General features: G+C 41.1%; 1 protein-coding gene across 1 annotated transcript in view; it reads right to left on the bottom strand.

Annotated features, from left to right (window-relative positions):
* Positions 1 to 8401, bottom strand: part of CD44 (CD44 molecule (Indian blood group)) — an 88188-nt gene extending 79787 nt beyond the window's left edge. Inside the window, exon 1 of the mRNA XM_026651192.1 lies at positions 8165 to 8401. Coding sequence (XP_026506977.1) covers positions 8165 to 8231 — 67 coding nt within the window. The 5' untranslated portion in view covers positions 8232 to 8401. The remainder of the gene's footprint in view (positions 1 to 8164) is intronic.
* Positions 8402 to 14822: the final 6421 nt, after the last annotated feature.

The following is a 14822-nucleotide window of genomic DNA, read 5'->3' as shown; positions in this document are numbered from 1 at the left end:
TAGAATGAAAAATAAAAAACCATAAATGATTTTATAATTTATTTTAAATCAATTTTAAGACTGATTTTTTTAACATCAATTTGGGGCAAAGGTTTGGGTCCGCTCTTATTTTGTCCAAATAGTTTTGAACATCCCTAGTTAAGAAAAATGACAAATCTGAATCAAAATCTTGGATCTGAACACTTGTAGGAAACTGCAACCTGGGTCCACTTCTGCTTAAGAAAAATCAAATGATGGCGAATGGTAATAGCTGAAAGGTTTTAGGATTATGTGCAGGTATCATTTATGCAATGAAACAGGAAATTGGACAGCAATGTCAACAGAAGGGACAAAAGCTTCATTCAAAGTGTGTTTTTTTACAAATTTGCTGCAGAGGAAATTAATCTGAATTGACTTCACAATCTATATAGTTTCTTTTTCCCTGTTAAAAATATTTTCTTTATTCCTATAATTCATGCATAAGAAACATTAATGAATGGTGAATAAGAAAAACAGTTATTGAAAATTTGAAGAAGCTTCAGCAAAACACAGGAACATTAAAGTACTCTATATATTCCATAACTGGCCAGGTAAATCACGAGAAAGGGAAGGGACAGAAAAATTAACAGTAGCTATCTAATGGGAAGAGGATGAGGAGGAATAGGAAAGTGAGTGAAAGTGAAATGGGAAAGGAAGATGAAAGGAAAAAGCAACCAGGCCACACCTTAGTTGTGTTCGCTATTAATGAATTGTTTCCCTCTACAGGTTGCATAATGACACTTTCCCTTGAACCCACCCTGTTAACTATTCATATTCCCAATATGGCAACTTCATCTAGTAGGTGGAGGCCTGGAATGTGAGTCAGGAGACTTGGGCTCTGTTCCTGACCGACACTGAGTCGCCATGTCACTTCACCTCTCTGTAATCACAATGTTCCCATTGGCAAATGATGGCTATTAATGCTTACCCATCTGGGTAAAGTGCTTTGAGATCTGCAGATGAAAAGCCCTAAACATTATTATCATTACATTCACAAAAAGGATATCAGGGTTCTATTCAATTACAGGTCACATTCTAAGCATCCCCAAGTGCCTGGAAATATCTCACTGCTCAATGGGAATACACTGAAGGAACATACTTAGCACATCTACCCACACATGCCACACCCTATTGATTTAAAGGCACCCATCCAATAACACAAAAATACTCCATGGAAATCCAGTAGCAAGAATGCATTTCCCATTGGGGTCCACTCAGTCAGCAGCTCCCCAAAGTGAAACATATACCCGTCTCCAAAAACAATGTTATAAAAGGCACTTGACTGTAATTTATTCTGCCTCTGAGGCAATTTTAATATTTACAAACCCAGACATTAATGGTGTAGTTCAGTGGTTCTCAGCCTTTCCAGACTACTGTAAACCTTTCAGGAGTCTGAAGCCCAAGCCCTGCCACCCGGGGCTGAAGCATGTAACTTAGTTTAACAGGGCCCCCTGCAGCATGGGGCCACAGACGATTGCCCTGCTTTCCACCCCCTAACGTCAGCCTGCACTTGCAACCTCCTCCCCCACCCCAAACCCATCCCACAACCTTCCCAGGTTGAGAAACACTGATCTAGATGAGGTGTGTGTACCCCTGGAAGACCTCTGCATACCCACCAGGAGTACACACACCTCTGGTTGAGAGCCACTGGTGTAGTTGACTACCACTGTTTAATATTCTTTTCCAAGTCAGCTGTCAGCCTGCACAGTGGTATCCTCTTATATACCCATCGTAAGCTGCTCTTCGAACAGCTTTATTTGCAGCAACAGAGATGGAAGTTTTACCACAGCCTGATATTATTTTTGCAAACACACAGCACAGTGTATCAGTGTGCAACAGTGGTTTGGTAGTGCATGGGGTTCCAATGATCACAGAGATTCCAAGCCTACTGAGATGAGCTCAGTCATGAGTAAAAAAAAAGCCAACCTATATACTTTCCAGCTGTGGATATATTAAAAATTCAGGTCTTCCCTGTGATTTTTACTTCAAATTGGTGTGATTGCTTCAGCTTCAGTGTGAATAATTAAATGACACCTGCCTTTTAACTTGTTTTGATCCCATCTTTTTTCCTTTGTGACACAGCGGATAAAGGATGTTGTACACAAATAAGTTGCATTGCATTGTACAACATAACTGGCGTTGTAATGCAGGCTGACTGGAAAACCCCAGAGATATGATTTGCATCTCTTGGGTGCATAAGAGAGTTCAATTCCCTTGTTAATACTACCCACAGACTCTAAATACTGATGCAGACATCATTAGAAGGGAAACCAAGTCATGGAACTACACATCAACCAAATGCATTGTAATTAGCTGGAGTTTCAATTTGAGAGAGAAGCTTCTCTAAGAAACCCCCTTCTCTGTGTCATTTCTTGTTACTCTTCTCTGATTCATTCATATGTGGAAATTCCCCTTTCATGCTTTGGGTGGGGTCAGCTCCAGCAGGCACAGGAAAATCACAGCCAGCTGTTACTGTTATAGCTGATACCACTGCAGGGGAGACCGTTTGTGGTTTGAAGGGTAAGGAACTGACAAGCACTTAGATTTGACACTCACTGCTTTGCTACTGAGATTGTAACAGCAGCCACGGTAGCCATTATAAATTACATACCAACTTAATGGCGGGGGTAAGGCTTTCTTTGCAGGGATTATTGCTTCTTTATGAGTGACAGGCAATTGTGATTTAACAGCCCAGTGAAGTGCTGGATTTGCCTGAGAAATGATTATCAATTACACCAAAAAGATTGGTGATGTCAATTGCCAGTAATCCATAAAGAATGGCCTGAAAACCACCAAATTTATTAGGGAAGAAGGATGGTTTTGTGATTAAAGGCAAAAAATTAGTGGACAGGAGACTGAGTTATACCAGGTACTAATGATGGCCCCTTTTAAAACAGGGAGCTAGTGATGAAAAACTCCATATCTCTCCAATTCCTGTTAATAATCCAACCCTGACTTTTGACTTTCAAGATGAAATTTAAACTTCAGTGGATCTAGAGTGACCAGATAGCAACTGTGAAAAAACGGGACAGGGGGTGGAGGGTAATAGGCGCCTATATAAGAAAAATTCCCCAAAAACGGGACTGTCCCTTTAAAAATGGGACATCTGGTCACTCTAAATGGATCTACTACATGAATTCCAGTGTTAAAATAGACAAGAGTATCTCGGCTCTCTATGAGCTGAGGGGTAAAAACATTATCTACTATCTGTTCTTGTTTACTAACTGGAGTTAAGAGATTTGTAGCGCTTATATCTGAACTATTTTTCAGACCGGCAGCACTGAGCTTTGAGAATTGTAGGCTATTGCTGCCATTAAAGGCACTATATAGATAATGTGACTGCTTGATCAAGGCCACAATAAGGAACTCCACTGTTTCTTGTATCCAATCCAAACTTTTACTGGTATTGATTTGTCGGGCCAATGCACTGTTGCATTCTTTTTAAATTTAGGAAAGAATATTACAGTGGGCAGTGCCTGTTCCATTATTATCCTCTCTGTCAAATTACATTACACAGTAGGTAATTATGCAAATTCAATTATGGACATGTATAAAGCAATTAAAATGGATGTCTAGGTTAAATATAGATAGATAGATAGAAACGCAAGTGTTTAAGGTATAGATTTCCTTTACCCAATTCTTACTCTGTATTTTGAAAGGATCATTCGCTCTCACAGCCAGAAACACCGAACATACAAGAGTACAGTAGTTGGAATGGAAAAGGGCTGCTAAAAAACTGTCAGAATCCCCCAGAGTCCTTGTCCCTGTAGATTCCATCTTTTTCAAAACCATGGGCATCACTTCTCTGCTGACGATTACTTTTCCCCACCTCTGTTTAGTCTGCCTCTTTCTCTGATGTTTCCTGAAGCTTAATATGTTCAAAACTAAACTATGTTTCCATCAAACCATCTCTTTTCTGGCAACACTACCATTTTCTTCTACCTAATTTTTGCCTAAGAATCTGCTCATATCCAGACCTTCACCAAATCCTCTACAGCAGGGGTTGCCAACCTGAGCCTGAGAAGGAGCCAGAATTTATCAATGTACATTGCCAAAGAGCCACAGTAATACATCAGCAGCCCCCCCCCCCCCCCCCCCCCCCCGACTCCCAGCACCTCCCGCCCACCGGCAGCTCCATTGATCAGCGCCTTCCCCTCACAGGGCCTGTGGCAGAGCCAGGGGTTGAGCAGTGAACACCGCGAGGCTCATTGGAAAGTTAGAGCTTGTAGCTCCAGCCCCGGAGTCCGTGCCTATACAAGGAGCCGCATATTAACTTCTGAAGAGCCACATGTGGCTCCGGAGCCACAGGTTGGCCACCTCTGCTCTACAGTGTCTACAACGAGGGCCGGCCGCCCCAAGCAAAAAAAAAAAAAAAAAAAAGCCACGACCGCGATCGGCGGCAGCAATTGGGAAAAAAAACAAAAACAAAAAGCCGCGATCGGCGGCAGCAGTTCAGCGGCAGGTCCTTCGCTCCTAGAGGGAGTGAGGGACCTGCCGCCCCCGAATTGCCGCAGGTGCCGCCCCTCTCCCTTGGCCACCCCAAGCACCTGCTTGTTAAGCTGGTGCCTGGAGCCGGCCCTGTCTACAACATGTATTTCTTTCTCTTTAACCCTACTGTCAAATCTGTAGACTATGCTCTAGCTGTATCCCAGCTGTATTACTGCAACCTCTCTTCTCTCTGGACTCTACTTCTCATCCCTCTTATCTTACTGCTTTTCTGACAACAGCTTCCCAATTCTTCTACCTCCGCACTAGTTTCCTCTATTCTTCCCATATAAATAAATGTCAGACTTCTCTTCTCATTCAAAGAGCTCCATATCTCCACCCTATCTCTCGGTCCATAGTCACCTTTTACAATACTCCTTACATGTCATCCAAGCGTCCCTCTTGACTACTCCCTTCATCCCCATTTCACCTTCTTGGTGTCTTCCATGCTTCCCTTTACATTTGAAACATCTTTGCAATTATCCAAGTAAGGACAACAACCCACTTCCCTTTGCTCCTTGAAAATAGACCTGAGAACCGATCTGTTCCACAAAGCAATCTCGCTGGAATGGCTGCTTGCTGGTCTACACCTTATTGTTCTGTATGGTCTCTAAACTCTTCTGCACAAGGATTCTGAGCATTGTTTGGCACACAGTAACTACTGAAGAACGCTGTGTCCATTTGTGGTGCAATATAAATAGCAGCAGCAACAATAATAATAATAATGTTTCAAGTCCAGGTCCTTAAGAGTGCAGGGCATAGTCCCACAGAGGAGGACATATCTCAGATATGGTTCTGATCCTTCACTTAATCTTAGCTGAAATGATGAGTTGCTTCAACAACACTACACGCAACAACACACCATGTGTGTAAGAGAGCTTAGCTTAAAGGGTTTTCAGCACTGTGATGCCATCCTCTCCCACCTCCAGGCATCCTCATTTAAGCCTCACTCCTGTTCCATCGGTACATCCCCAACTGTGGTCTGTTGGCTTGGCACAGAGAGTCTAAGGGCAGGTTTGTACCCTTTCCATTAAACGACAATGGCAGCTCAAGACAATCTTTATTAAAATCTAGTTACTGAGAGCTTTGGGAGAATAGCCAAGGTATACAATGTTACATCCTTCCTGAAATAAACTAGCACAAAGGGCTTGTTTGAATTGTTTTATGTACAGGTTTGCATAAGAGATATATAGCCTAAAAGGCAGGTAGGATCCCTTTCTCTCTTTGACTGATTGATAAATTATAGTATCCCTTTCTTTTCACCTCCTCTTGTGGTGCAACTTTGGCCACCACTTCTATGCAGACGGGCACTCTGCTTCTGTCTCTCAATGACATTCCCAGCCCTCCTTTTTCTTTGCATCTTAGATCTCTGGTACCGCTCCATCTTCTTCCAGTTTAGGGTCAAATTCTGTCACCAGTCACACTTATGCTACCCAACTAGATGCAAAGAGTTTGGAGGCCATTGGCTTATATAGGTTTTGTGGTGGGGGTGGAGGGAGTCTCCAGATAGGATGTCCTCTTCCCTACCTCCTGGGCTCGAGAACTTGGGGTCTAATCTGAAGACAGCAATCGGTGTCCATTGATCCTGATCTTTCCATTAGCTACCGTATTTGCAGGCCCCGTGCCTTGACTCTAAGAGCTTGTCTACACTTAAGAGTTGACACAGATTATGGTAATTTAAAGTGCAACAGCTTTTCCTGAATAACTCCATGTGCAGACACTGTTGTTCCAGAATAAAAATATCCATTCATGGAGTTAATCAGGATTTCTTAAGCAGGAAAAACTTTGTTTAAACAAGTCCTAACTCTGCTTAAATATTAATCATTGCCATCATCACTTCCCAACTGAACGAGTGAAACCTACCCAGCCTGCAACTGAGAGCTGGTAAGCAAACTAGAGTGTCAGAGATCGGTTTGAACCAAAATTTCAGATTCAAACATTTCCAAACTTTAGAAGAATTCAAAATTGGGACCAAATCTGAATTTTGCACTTCAGGCCCTTTCTTTTAAATATGTTCCAAATATAACTGCTAGTATTTTGTGATGCACTGTAAGAAGGATGCTATAAAAAAATCGGCTGTAGTTTTAAAATCATTAATGACTACAAAGGCAGGTTGGAATGCACTGCATACCAAGTAAAATATACTATAGCTATAAACTAATACCCTGCTAAGCCTCTAAAGAAACTTTCCTGTGCGACATACGTGAAGCTTGACATGTTTTTCCTAACTGCACTGAGGACTAGATTATGGGGTTTTCTTCTCTCTCTCTCTCTCTCTCTCTCTCTCTCTCACAGCAAAAGTGTTATCCCCAGAGTAAGTGCAGATTGTGTTTATTTATGGCACTTTTGGCAGTTCATAGAAGGATAAATTAATTGAGCAAAGGATAACCAAATCATCTTAATCATTATACATTATATACACATGCTAAGTCAAAGTCAAAGTTCTAGCCACACCTCAGATATACCTCAGACAACACTCCAGTCCTTCTACCTGAGCCTAAATGAATTATCCAAGTATTTGATTTTAGTATGAAATGTACACTTAGTATAACAGGAAAAATATTTCAGAATACAATGCATAAGGCTTCTCCAGCTATCACTGATGTGTCTGGAATTGTTCATTCTGGCACACTCATTCACAGATTTGCACAACTGGAGCCATTTATTGGTACTCAAGTAAACAAGAGGTAAACATAAAAGCACTGAGGTGACTGTCTATGACAAATGGATTTTGTTAGATTCCCAAGAACTAGCTAGTAGAAAACCAAGGTGGAAAGATAATTGTTTCCCTCCAAACCAACTCAAGGCAATTTCTGTTACAATGGGACTCTGTTAAAGGCACAGCTATTTCCCCCAAACACCGTGTGCCTGCACCACATCAAATTTTAAGGTCATTTTGTCTTCCTGGGCATCTGATTTTCAGATTTTTAAAAATTGTGTGCTTTTATTTCTGAAAGAAGTTATTTATTCTGGTATTGGTAGTCACAGTATAAAAGTATAGAAAGCGGCTTGCTCATCTCCATCAAACTCCTTTGTTTGCTCCAAAACCTCACCAGTTAACCCCAAAAGAAAGCTTTAGAGATAGGTCAGAAAAATGCACCATTGCCATAAAACCCCTTCCAGATTTCAGTCACAGTTCATAGCAGTTACGTTTCTTTTCAGCATGCCTGTCCTAGTTTTTGCATCCCAACCTTGTATTCATTAGCCTTTAGTTCAGCTTGTGTGAACCTAATAATACAGCTATTGTATGCCAGGAGGGTTGGGTTCCCCCCCACCAACTGTCTGTTTTACAACATTGGTATAGCAAAATAAATAAATAACAGCAGTTTCTACAGTTTAATTTACAACAGCTCTGCTGAAAATCAGTTGCCTATTGTACTTCAATTCTTAGTTTAAACTTAACTTTGATGATCTACAGTTAACTTTTCAAGTATTTGTAGCTGTGCTTAACATACACTCTTTTTTCTTGCATGTAAAAAGAAAACAGCACAAGTATAATTTGGTACGATTTTCACTGGAAAATAACTTATAGATAATAAAACTTTACTCAAAAATGTGCTAGTGTGACAAGCAGGCTGCGAGCTGGCTGGCTGGATAGCAGCTGCAGTCTGAAGCATAACTTATTAGCAAACATTAGACTTTTCATTCATACACTACTTACGTATCTCTGCTAGACAAAGCTGCAGCAAGCATAATCCAAAAGTTGCACACAACAAGAACTTGCTCATTGTTTCTTCAGAGTTACTTTGCCAAAACTAAGGAGATCCTTGAAGGGTGTACAAATCAAAAAAGCCTAGTTCAGCCTGCAATCAATGAGCTCTGAAGTTTGCTGCAGTTTTTATTCGGATTCTAAAGAAATTGAAGCAGTGACATAACAGGGAGGGGGAGCTGAACCAAAAGTCACACCCATGTCGAAACAAAACTAGACAGAGCAAGGGGAGGGGGTGTGGGGAAGCTACTGAGTAAGCAGCTCTAGCAGGGTTTTAAAGAGGCACCAAAACTTTTACTCATGAGTGTAATATTACTGCTTCTCAGGGCCGCCCGGGGGGGGGCAAGTGGAGCAATTTGCCCCAGGCCCCGGGCCCCGCAGGGGCCCCCACGAGAATATAGTATTCTATAGAATTGCAACTTTTTTTTATGGAAGGGGCCCCCGAAATTGTTTTGCCCCAGCCCCCTGAATCCTCTGGGCGGCCCTGCTGCTGCTGCTTCATTGGAAAGTTTCTGCAACATCTCAGGAGTTAGCTGACTGACTTATCAACATCCACTCCCTTAGCCTGTTTAAAAACCTCTTTATTATAAGAGGCAGGAGAACATAAAATATCTGAGTTTTAGAAAATCACCAAAGCATCTACAACTCTCAGAACATTTCTAAATGACATTTTTCTCTTTCCATTTTCTCTCCCTCATTTTCAAGTGAATTTAGCACTGGTGAAAAAGCACTAGAGTGACAGCACAGGGGTATGGTGTCCACGTGAAGCACAGGTAGATTAGATTTCCTTCACACTTACCTTCTGCCAACATGCTTCTGTTCTGAACTGGAGAGACCACCACTGCAGTAAGTATGAGGGTACAGCTCAGTCTCCATGGCCCATTCAATTTGTGGCCTCTCTGCAGACATCGCCAACAAGAGAGGTAAATAGTGCCAGTTATAATGGTGGGTTGTTTTGTGTCAGAGACATCAGACACTCACTGGGAGCTGGGTTGAAACCAATGATTCCTTATTTTTATGGTGTAAGGGGGAAGGACTTTATTACCAAAAGACAATGGAAGAGTCAGTGAAAGTATGACACTTTCTATTTTCTATATGTGCATATTCTCATTGCAGTGTGGGGTTTTATGTTAATTTAATGAGGTTGAAAGGTGCCAATGAATGTTTATGCAACGTGGGCACTGGAAGTGTAAGCTACCACCATCCTGCCCTGTCCTGTTCATGCAGCACAGTCCATCCATACCTCCATCTCCCATCTGATGTCAGTTATAGTGGCGGCTCACATGAAGTAAACATCACTTTACTCAGCACTGGGCAGATACCACAATGCCCATTACACATCAACCTTTAACAACGAGGAGATGGCAATGGCTTTCAGTCACTATTGATAATATTTAGTCCTGCCTTGAGTGTAGGGGACTGGACTAGAAGACCTCCCGGGGGTCCCTTCCTGTCCTACGATTCTATGATTGATCAGGGCTAGATTTCAGTGAGCAACCTAGAGATTAAAGTTTCTGTATCATTTTACTATTGATACTGTTGAACCATCTGTTCCACACATTAAAGATCGTTTATATACATTTTTAGTTTTGCATAAGATAAACAATGGAAAAGTACAGAGCACAGGTTCTCCCAGCCACGGGCACTAAATCTTTACAGAACAAAGGAAATTTCAGGACTTGCACTTTTGAATGTGATTTGGGAAACAACACACTGTGTTTCAGGATGTGCCTGTAAAACTTAGCAGGAGACCCAGTGCTTTCACATACAGGGGAACAGCAAGTTCTCAATTGGCAAACAGAGGAGGGTTCAAGGACACTCTTAAATAGTCTCCAAAGGAAAGTGATGGAAGGTCCCAATCTGGGGCATCTTTCAAACTAGATTGGACAAATCCCTAGGAAATGTATTATAAAGCACTGGATTAGGCCAGGATGGTGAGAGACAATGAATGAACTGGATCATCTAATAGGTCTTTCCATTATCTAATTCCATTATATGAAACAGAAAATCCAGAGTGAAGTTAGGTTCTGGGAGTATTTACAAAGCAGACATAGTGAATCTACTGAGAGCAGTGACTGCTTTTGTAAACATTTCTAATAAATCATACTAAAAGATGGCTGGCTGCCCCTTCCTCAGCTAGCCCCAATTTTAGCAACAGCTCTAGAATATCTAATGGGACATGGTCAAAGTGGAAGCCTTTCCTCATATCATGCAGACTTTTAATTCTTATGTATCTTACAACTTCAAAGTTACACTTTAAACATATTTCACTGTGTGTATATATTGATTTCTCTTTGTTGAGGCATGTTTTCTAATCTTTTAATCATTCCCGTGGCTCTTCTCTGAGCACTCTCCAATTTATCAACATCCTCTTTGAATGGGGACACCAGAACTGGTCACAGTATTCCAGCAGTGGTTTCACTAGTATCAAATAAAATAACCTCTCTACTCCTTATTGTTTCAAAAGAAAATGTGTATTGTTCAAAGGCTTATAGCCTATTGTGGGTGTATTATATCCTGTATTTCTCCACTTGCAAAGCTAGACTGCCTTTGGACTATGGGCCAGATTATCAAAGGTTTAGGTGTTCTAGGATGCATAGAGACACCTAATGGGATTTTCAAAAATCTGGCCCTATGCGTCTAATTGGCTTCACTCATTGGAAGGAAAACATATAACTAATGTTGTAAAAACTCTAAAAAACTACATGAAACAGCTGTTTTTATACATAAAACATCACTGTTTTAAGGCCCAACCAGTGTTAGAAACAAAAAGCCAGCTCTTCAGCTGATGTAAATTGGAGCGTTCCATTGAATTCATAGAAACTATGGCAATTTACAGTGGTTGAGGATCTTTCTCAAAAGCCTTTTCCCTCTGGAAATGGGAATTCTTGGCTTTCTATTGGAATAAAGCTTCCACTTCTAGCCTCTATGGGTCCCAAGACAACAGATCATAAACCCGTCACTCATCTAGGACTGAATATTTTCTGTCCTGCACCTCAGAATAGTGTAATTTTGGGGAAAATTCCACACTGGGGTGGGGTTTGGTTGGAAAATATTTCTTTGGTAGATTGTTGTATGGGACTGTACAGGGATTTGGAATGTTATAAGTAGTCCAGGTGCATAGATGGATTAGTGCATAGTTCAAGAGAGGCAGTCAGAGGTACATGATAAATGCAATTTATCACATGGATGTCACCTAATGTGATAAACGGCAGAGCCAGGTGATAAATTGCATTTAGTATGTACTTTTTTTCACCTCACCTGCCCTCTGCCCACTAATTCATCTCCCTGGGACTTATTCTAACATTCCAAACTATTAAGCAGTTTCAAACAGTTGCTTTTAAACAATACCTGACACAAAACTATTTCCTTCTTTTCCACCCAAATGTGGAATTTCTCCCCCAAAAATACATTGGCCTGAGGCGTAGGTTGATCACAATTTAGCTCAGATTTAGGGTCCACAATGCTAGAGGGCTAGAAAAGGGAGCTTTATGACATCAGAGAAAGGAGTTGACTACCGTTTTAGTGGAACATGCAGCACTTGTGTTTAACCTGAGACAGCACCATGACATAGGCACATAAATACCCTGGGCCAGATCCTCAACTGATGTAAATCAGTACAATGCCATTGACTTTGATGGTGCTTCACTGATTTACCAGAATTGAGGATTTGGTCCCACGAAATTATTAGGTACCAAAAGGATATTTCTATAGGCAAATATTAGAGGTTTCTAAAATATATTTCTTAGAATTTTTTTACTCCCTCTGTCCTCTGTACAGTTGGATTCATGGCACTAAAAGAATTTGGCTACAAAGACAGAAAAACATCAAAATAACACAACTAAAAATGTTAAACTCTCTCAAACTTTTCTAAAATGGTTTTTCTGTAAAACATCTGGAATATGGTATAGAATGCAAAATGGTATCAAGTACTATAGAAGTTTTACCATTCATTCAAGTACCTGAATAACTCATTCTTTGTTTCATCATTCATAGTAATGTAGCCATCACCAATTCATGCTGATAAAACCATTATTATGGATTCTGGATATATTTTTGACCTCCAGTGAAACTGTGTATGTGACTTACAGCAGTATAAAATAGGATATTTGCACTGGGATCCTCTTATAGAGTGAAATTCTGGTGCCATTGTAGTCAATGGCAAAACTCCCATTGACTTCAATGGGGTCAGGATTTTACCATGGTATTTGTGTTATATGCATATAAAGATGTATACCGTAATGTGTATATTAGAGTTTGTCAAAAAAATTCAGTCAAAGTGGACTTTATTTATGGGAAATAATTTCCCCATGAAACAAATGTTTGCAACAAAAAATTTCCTTTCTGTTAAAAAAAAAGAGAGAGAGAGAGAGATTTTGTTGAAAAAAATGAAAGCCAAAAAATTTTCAGTTTTAACATAAAATTTTCCACTTAGCACCAAAACCTAAAAATATTTCAAAGAAAAAATATTTGTTGACATTTTTGGTGGGAATAAAAATAATTTCCCAACCACACACACACACAGTGTAGATGCACAATAGAACCCTCTTTGAGTGATCCCGAATACAGTGAAACTTTATTCAAAGTAGAAAAATAACATTGTTTAAGTGGGTTGCAGTGCACAATTTGTAACTGAACCTTAGCTTACAGTAAGATGTCCTGTGATTCAGAGTAAGATGGTTTCATTTTCAAAACCTTTTTTTACCCTTACCTATAATCACAGGGGGGTATTTTTAAATCTGTTTTGCTCCTCTGTTCCCACTCTGAAATCTTGTTTGCTAAATTTCAGCCTAGCTTTAATTGTCATGACTAATCCTGAAACAAGTTTTGTAATGGAAATGGTCCTAAAGTTTCATTGTAGGAAACACTGCTGAAGTGCACCTTTCCTTGGGCTCCAGGAGCTGACAGGGAGGGGATAACAGAGTCTGTGCTGAGTTAGAGACGCTGCTTTTTTGGCTTGAGGGCAAAGCACTCCCTTTGGAAGCTGGGCACCCAATTCTACTCCCATCAACCTTTTGTTCCCAGATGTAATTTACAGCCCATGTCCTGCTCAGAATTAGGAAGATGAACAATGCCCCCCCCCCCCAGTTGTTTACTTCTAAAAAGAAAAGCAACCCAGAATGGTACCTTCATGTTCAGCCTCCTCAGCTCTCAGTCTGCTTTGCTGCTTTGCCTCAGTTCTCCCAACCACGAGTTGGAACAGAGCAAAGACCACAATGGCTTCAGATATTCAAATGTATTGTCAAGGACACTTTACAAACGCCCGTCTACTTTAGAACACATGCCTCCACCAGTTTCCTTAAGTTTAATGTTTAATCAAAGCATTTGGTCCCTGGCCAGCCCATATAGCCTGCAGCACTGCACAGAGAAGTAGTCAGATTGCCCATCCCCCTTTATAATCTCCCCAGCATCTACCACTTCCTACATGTGTGTTTGAGACAGGGGTGCATAGTGGGAGATCCACACAGAGCACACAAGAGATGCAGTCACAAGCCAGATGTGTGTGCTAGCATGCAGCAGAGGCATATTGAATGCATTAGTTATTAACCGAGCCAACGTTATGTGGAGTTTTGGGGGGAGGGGAGGAATAAGCTCTCTCTGTAGGTGGTTGGAATCATTCCCTCTGCCACCTCAGGAAAGCCTGACGTGGAGTAATGAGAACCTGAAAATGTATGTCTCAGGGTATAAGCTGCCACAATCCTCTTGTCACTCTTTCCTTTCCAGCTTAGTAATAGGTGGTACATGTACATATGGGTCTCTCTCTCTCAATGTGTCTTATTCTGTCCCTCTTCTCTCTCTCCTTCCCTCCGTGCCTTTACTTCCCTTTCTATTCCTCTCCTCTGAGACCCTCCTCTCTCCCTCATCCACAGTCTCTCCAGCCCTCACCCATTTACCTCCCCTTCTTTCTTCCCCCGCATCTCATACTCTTTCCCTGATCCCAGACCTCTCTGTCCTGTCTCTCATCTCATCTACCCTTCCTCCTTTGTACACTGTGTATTTGAATGGTTGGGCCAAACTTACGCAGTCCTAGCACAACGTGTGAGCCAAACAAATGCACACATTCCTGCTGCATGGGTAAAACTCTACATTTGCATATGCAAAATGTTAGCTGCATGTGCAAATGGGTGTTTTTTGTCCTCGGTTGCCCAGTATGGGCCTGATCCAAAGCCTTTGGAAGTCAAGGGGAGTCTTTCCATTGATTTAAATGGGATTTGGATCAGGCCAGATGTTCATCCAGGTTTTGGGGCAAATGTGTGGTTTTGTCCAGTCACATGCATTGTGTGTGGCTCATCTGTTGCATGAACATTTTTCTCTGTCTGTGGGAATAGGGATGGCATTGCATGGTCAGATTCACAGCCTGTGATAAATACTAAATATGTTACTACTTTAAAAAAGCAGAAGCCAAAATCATGTTGGATTCATCTGTGTGACAGTTACTCTTTGCACAGTGGATGTGCGCTGCCCCTGTTACTGATACAGCAACATTTATGTTGTATACCAAACACAAACATGCAGGAATTAATTTTCAAGTATTTCCTTTCCATTAACAAACAACTTGTTAAACCATACATAGTCTGTATATAAACAGGCACAATAGCAGTTTGGCTGC

This window comes from Terrapene carolina, unplaced genomic scaffold, assembly GCF_002925995.2.
Source record: "Terrapene carolina triunguis isolate 2854851 unplaced genomic scaffold, T_m_triunguis-2.0 Scaffold96, whole genome shotgun sequence".
Taxonomy (NCBI): domain Eukaryota; kingdom Metazoa; phylum Chordata; order Testudines; family Emydidae; genus Terrapene; species Terrapene triunguis.
Note: the sequence above shows the minus strand (reverse complement) of the source record. Positions and strands in the feature narration are given on the sequence as shown.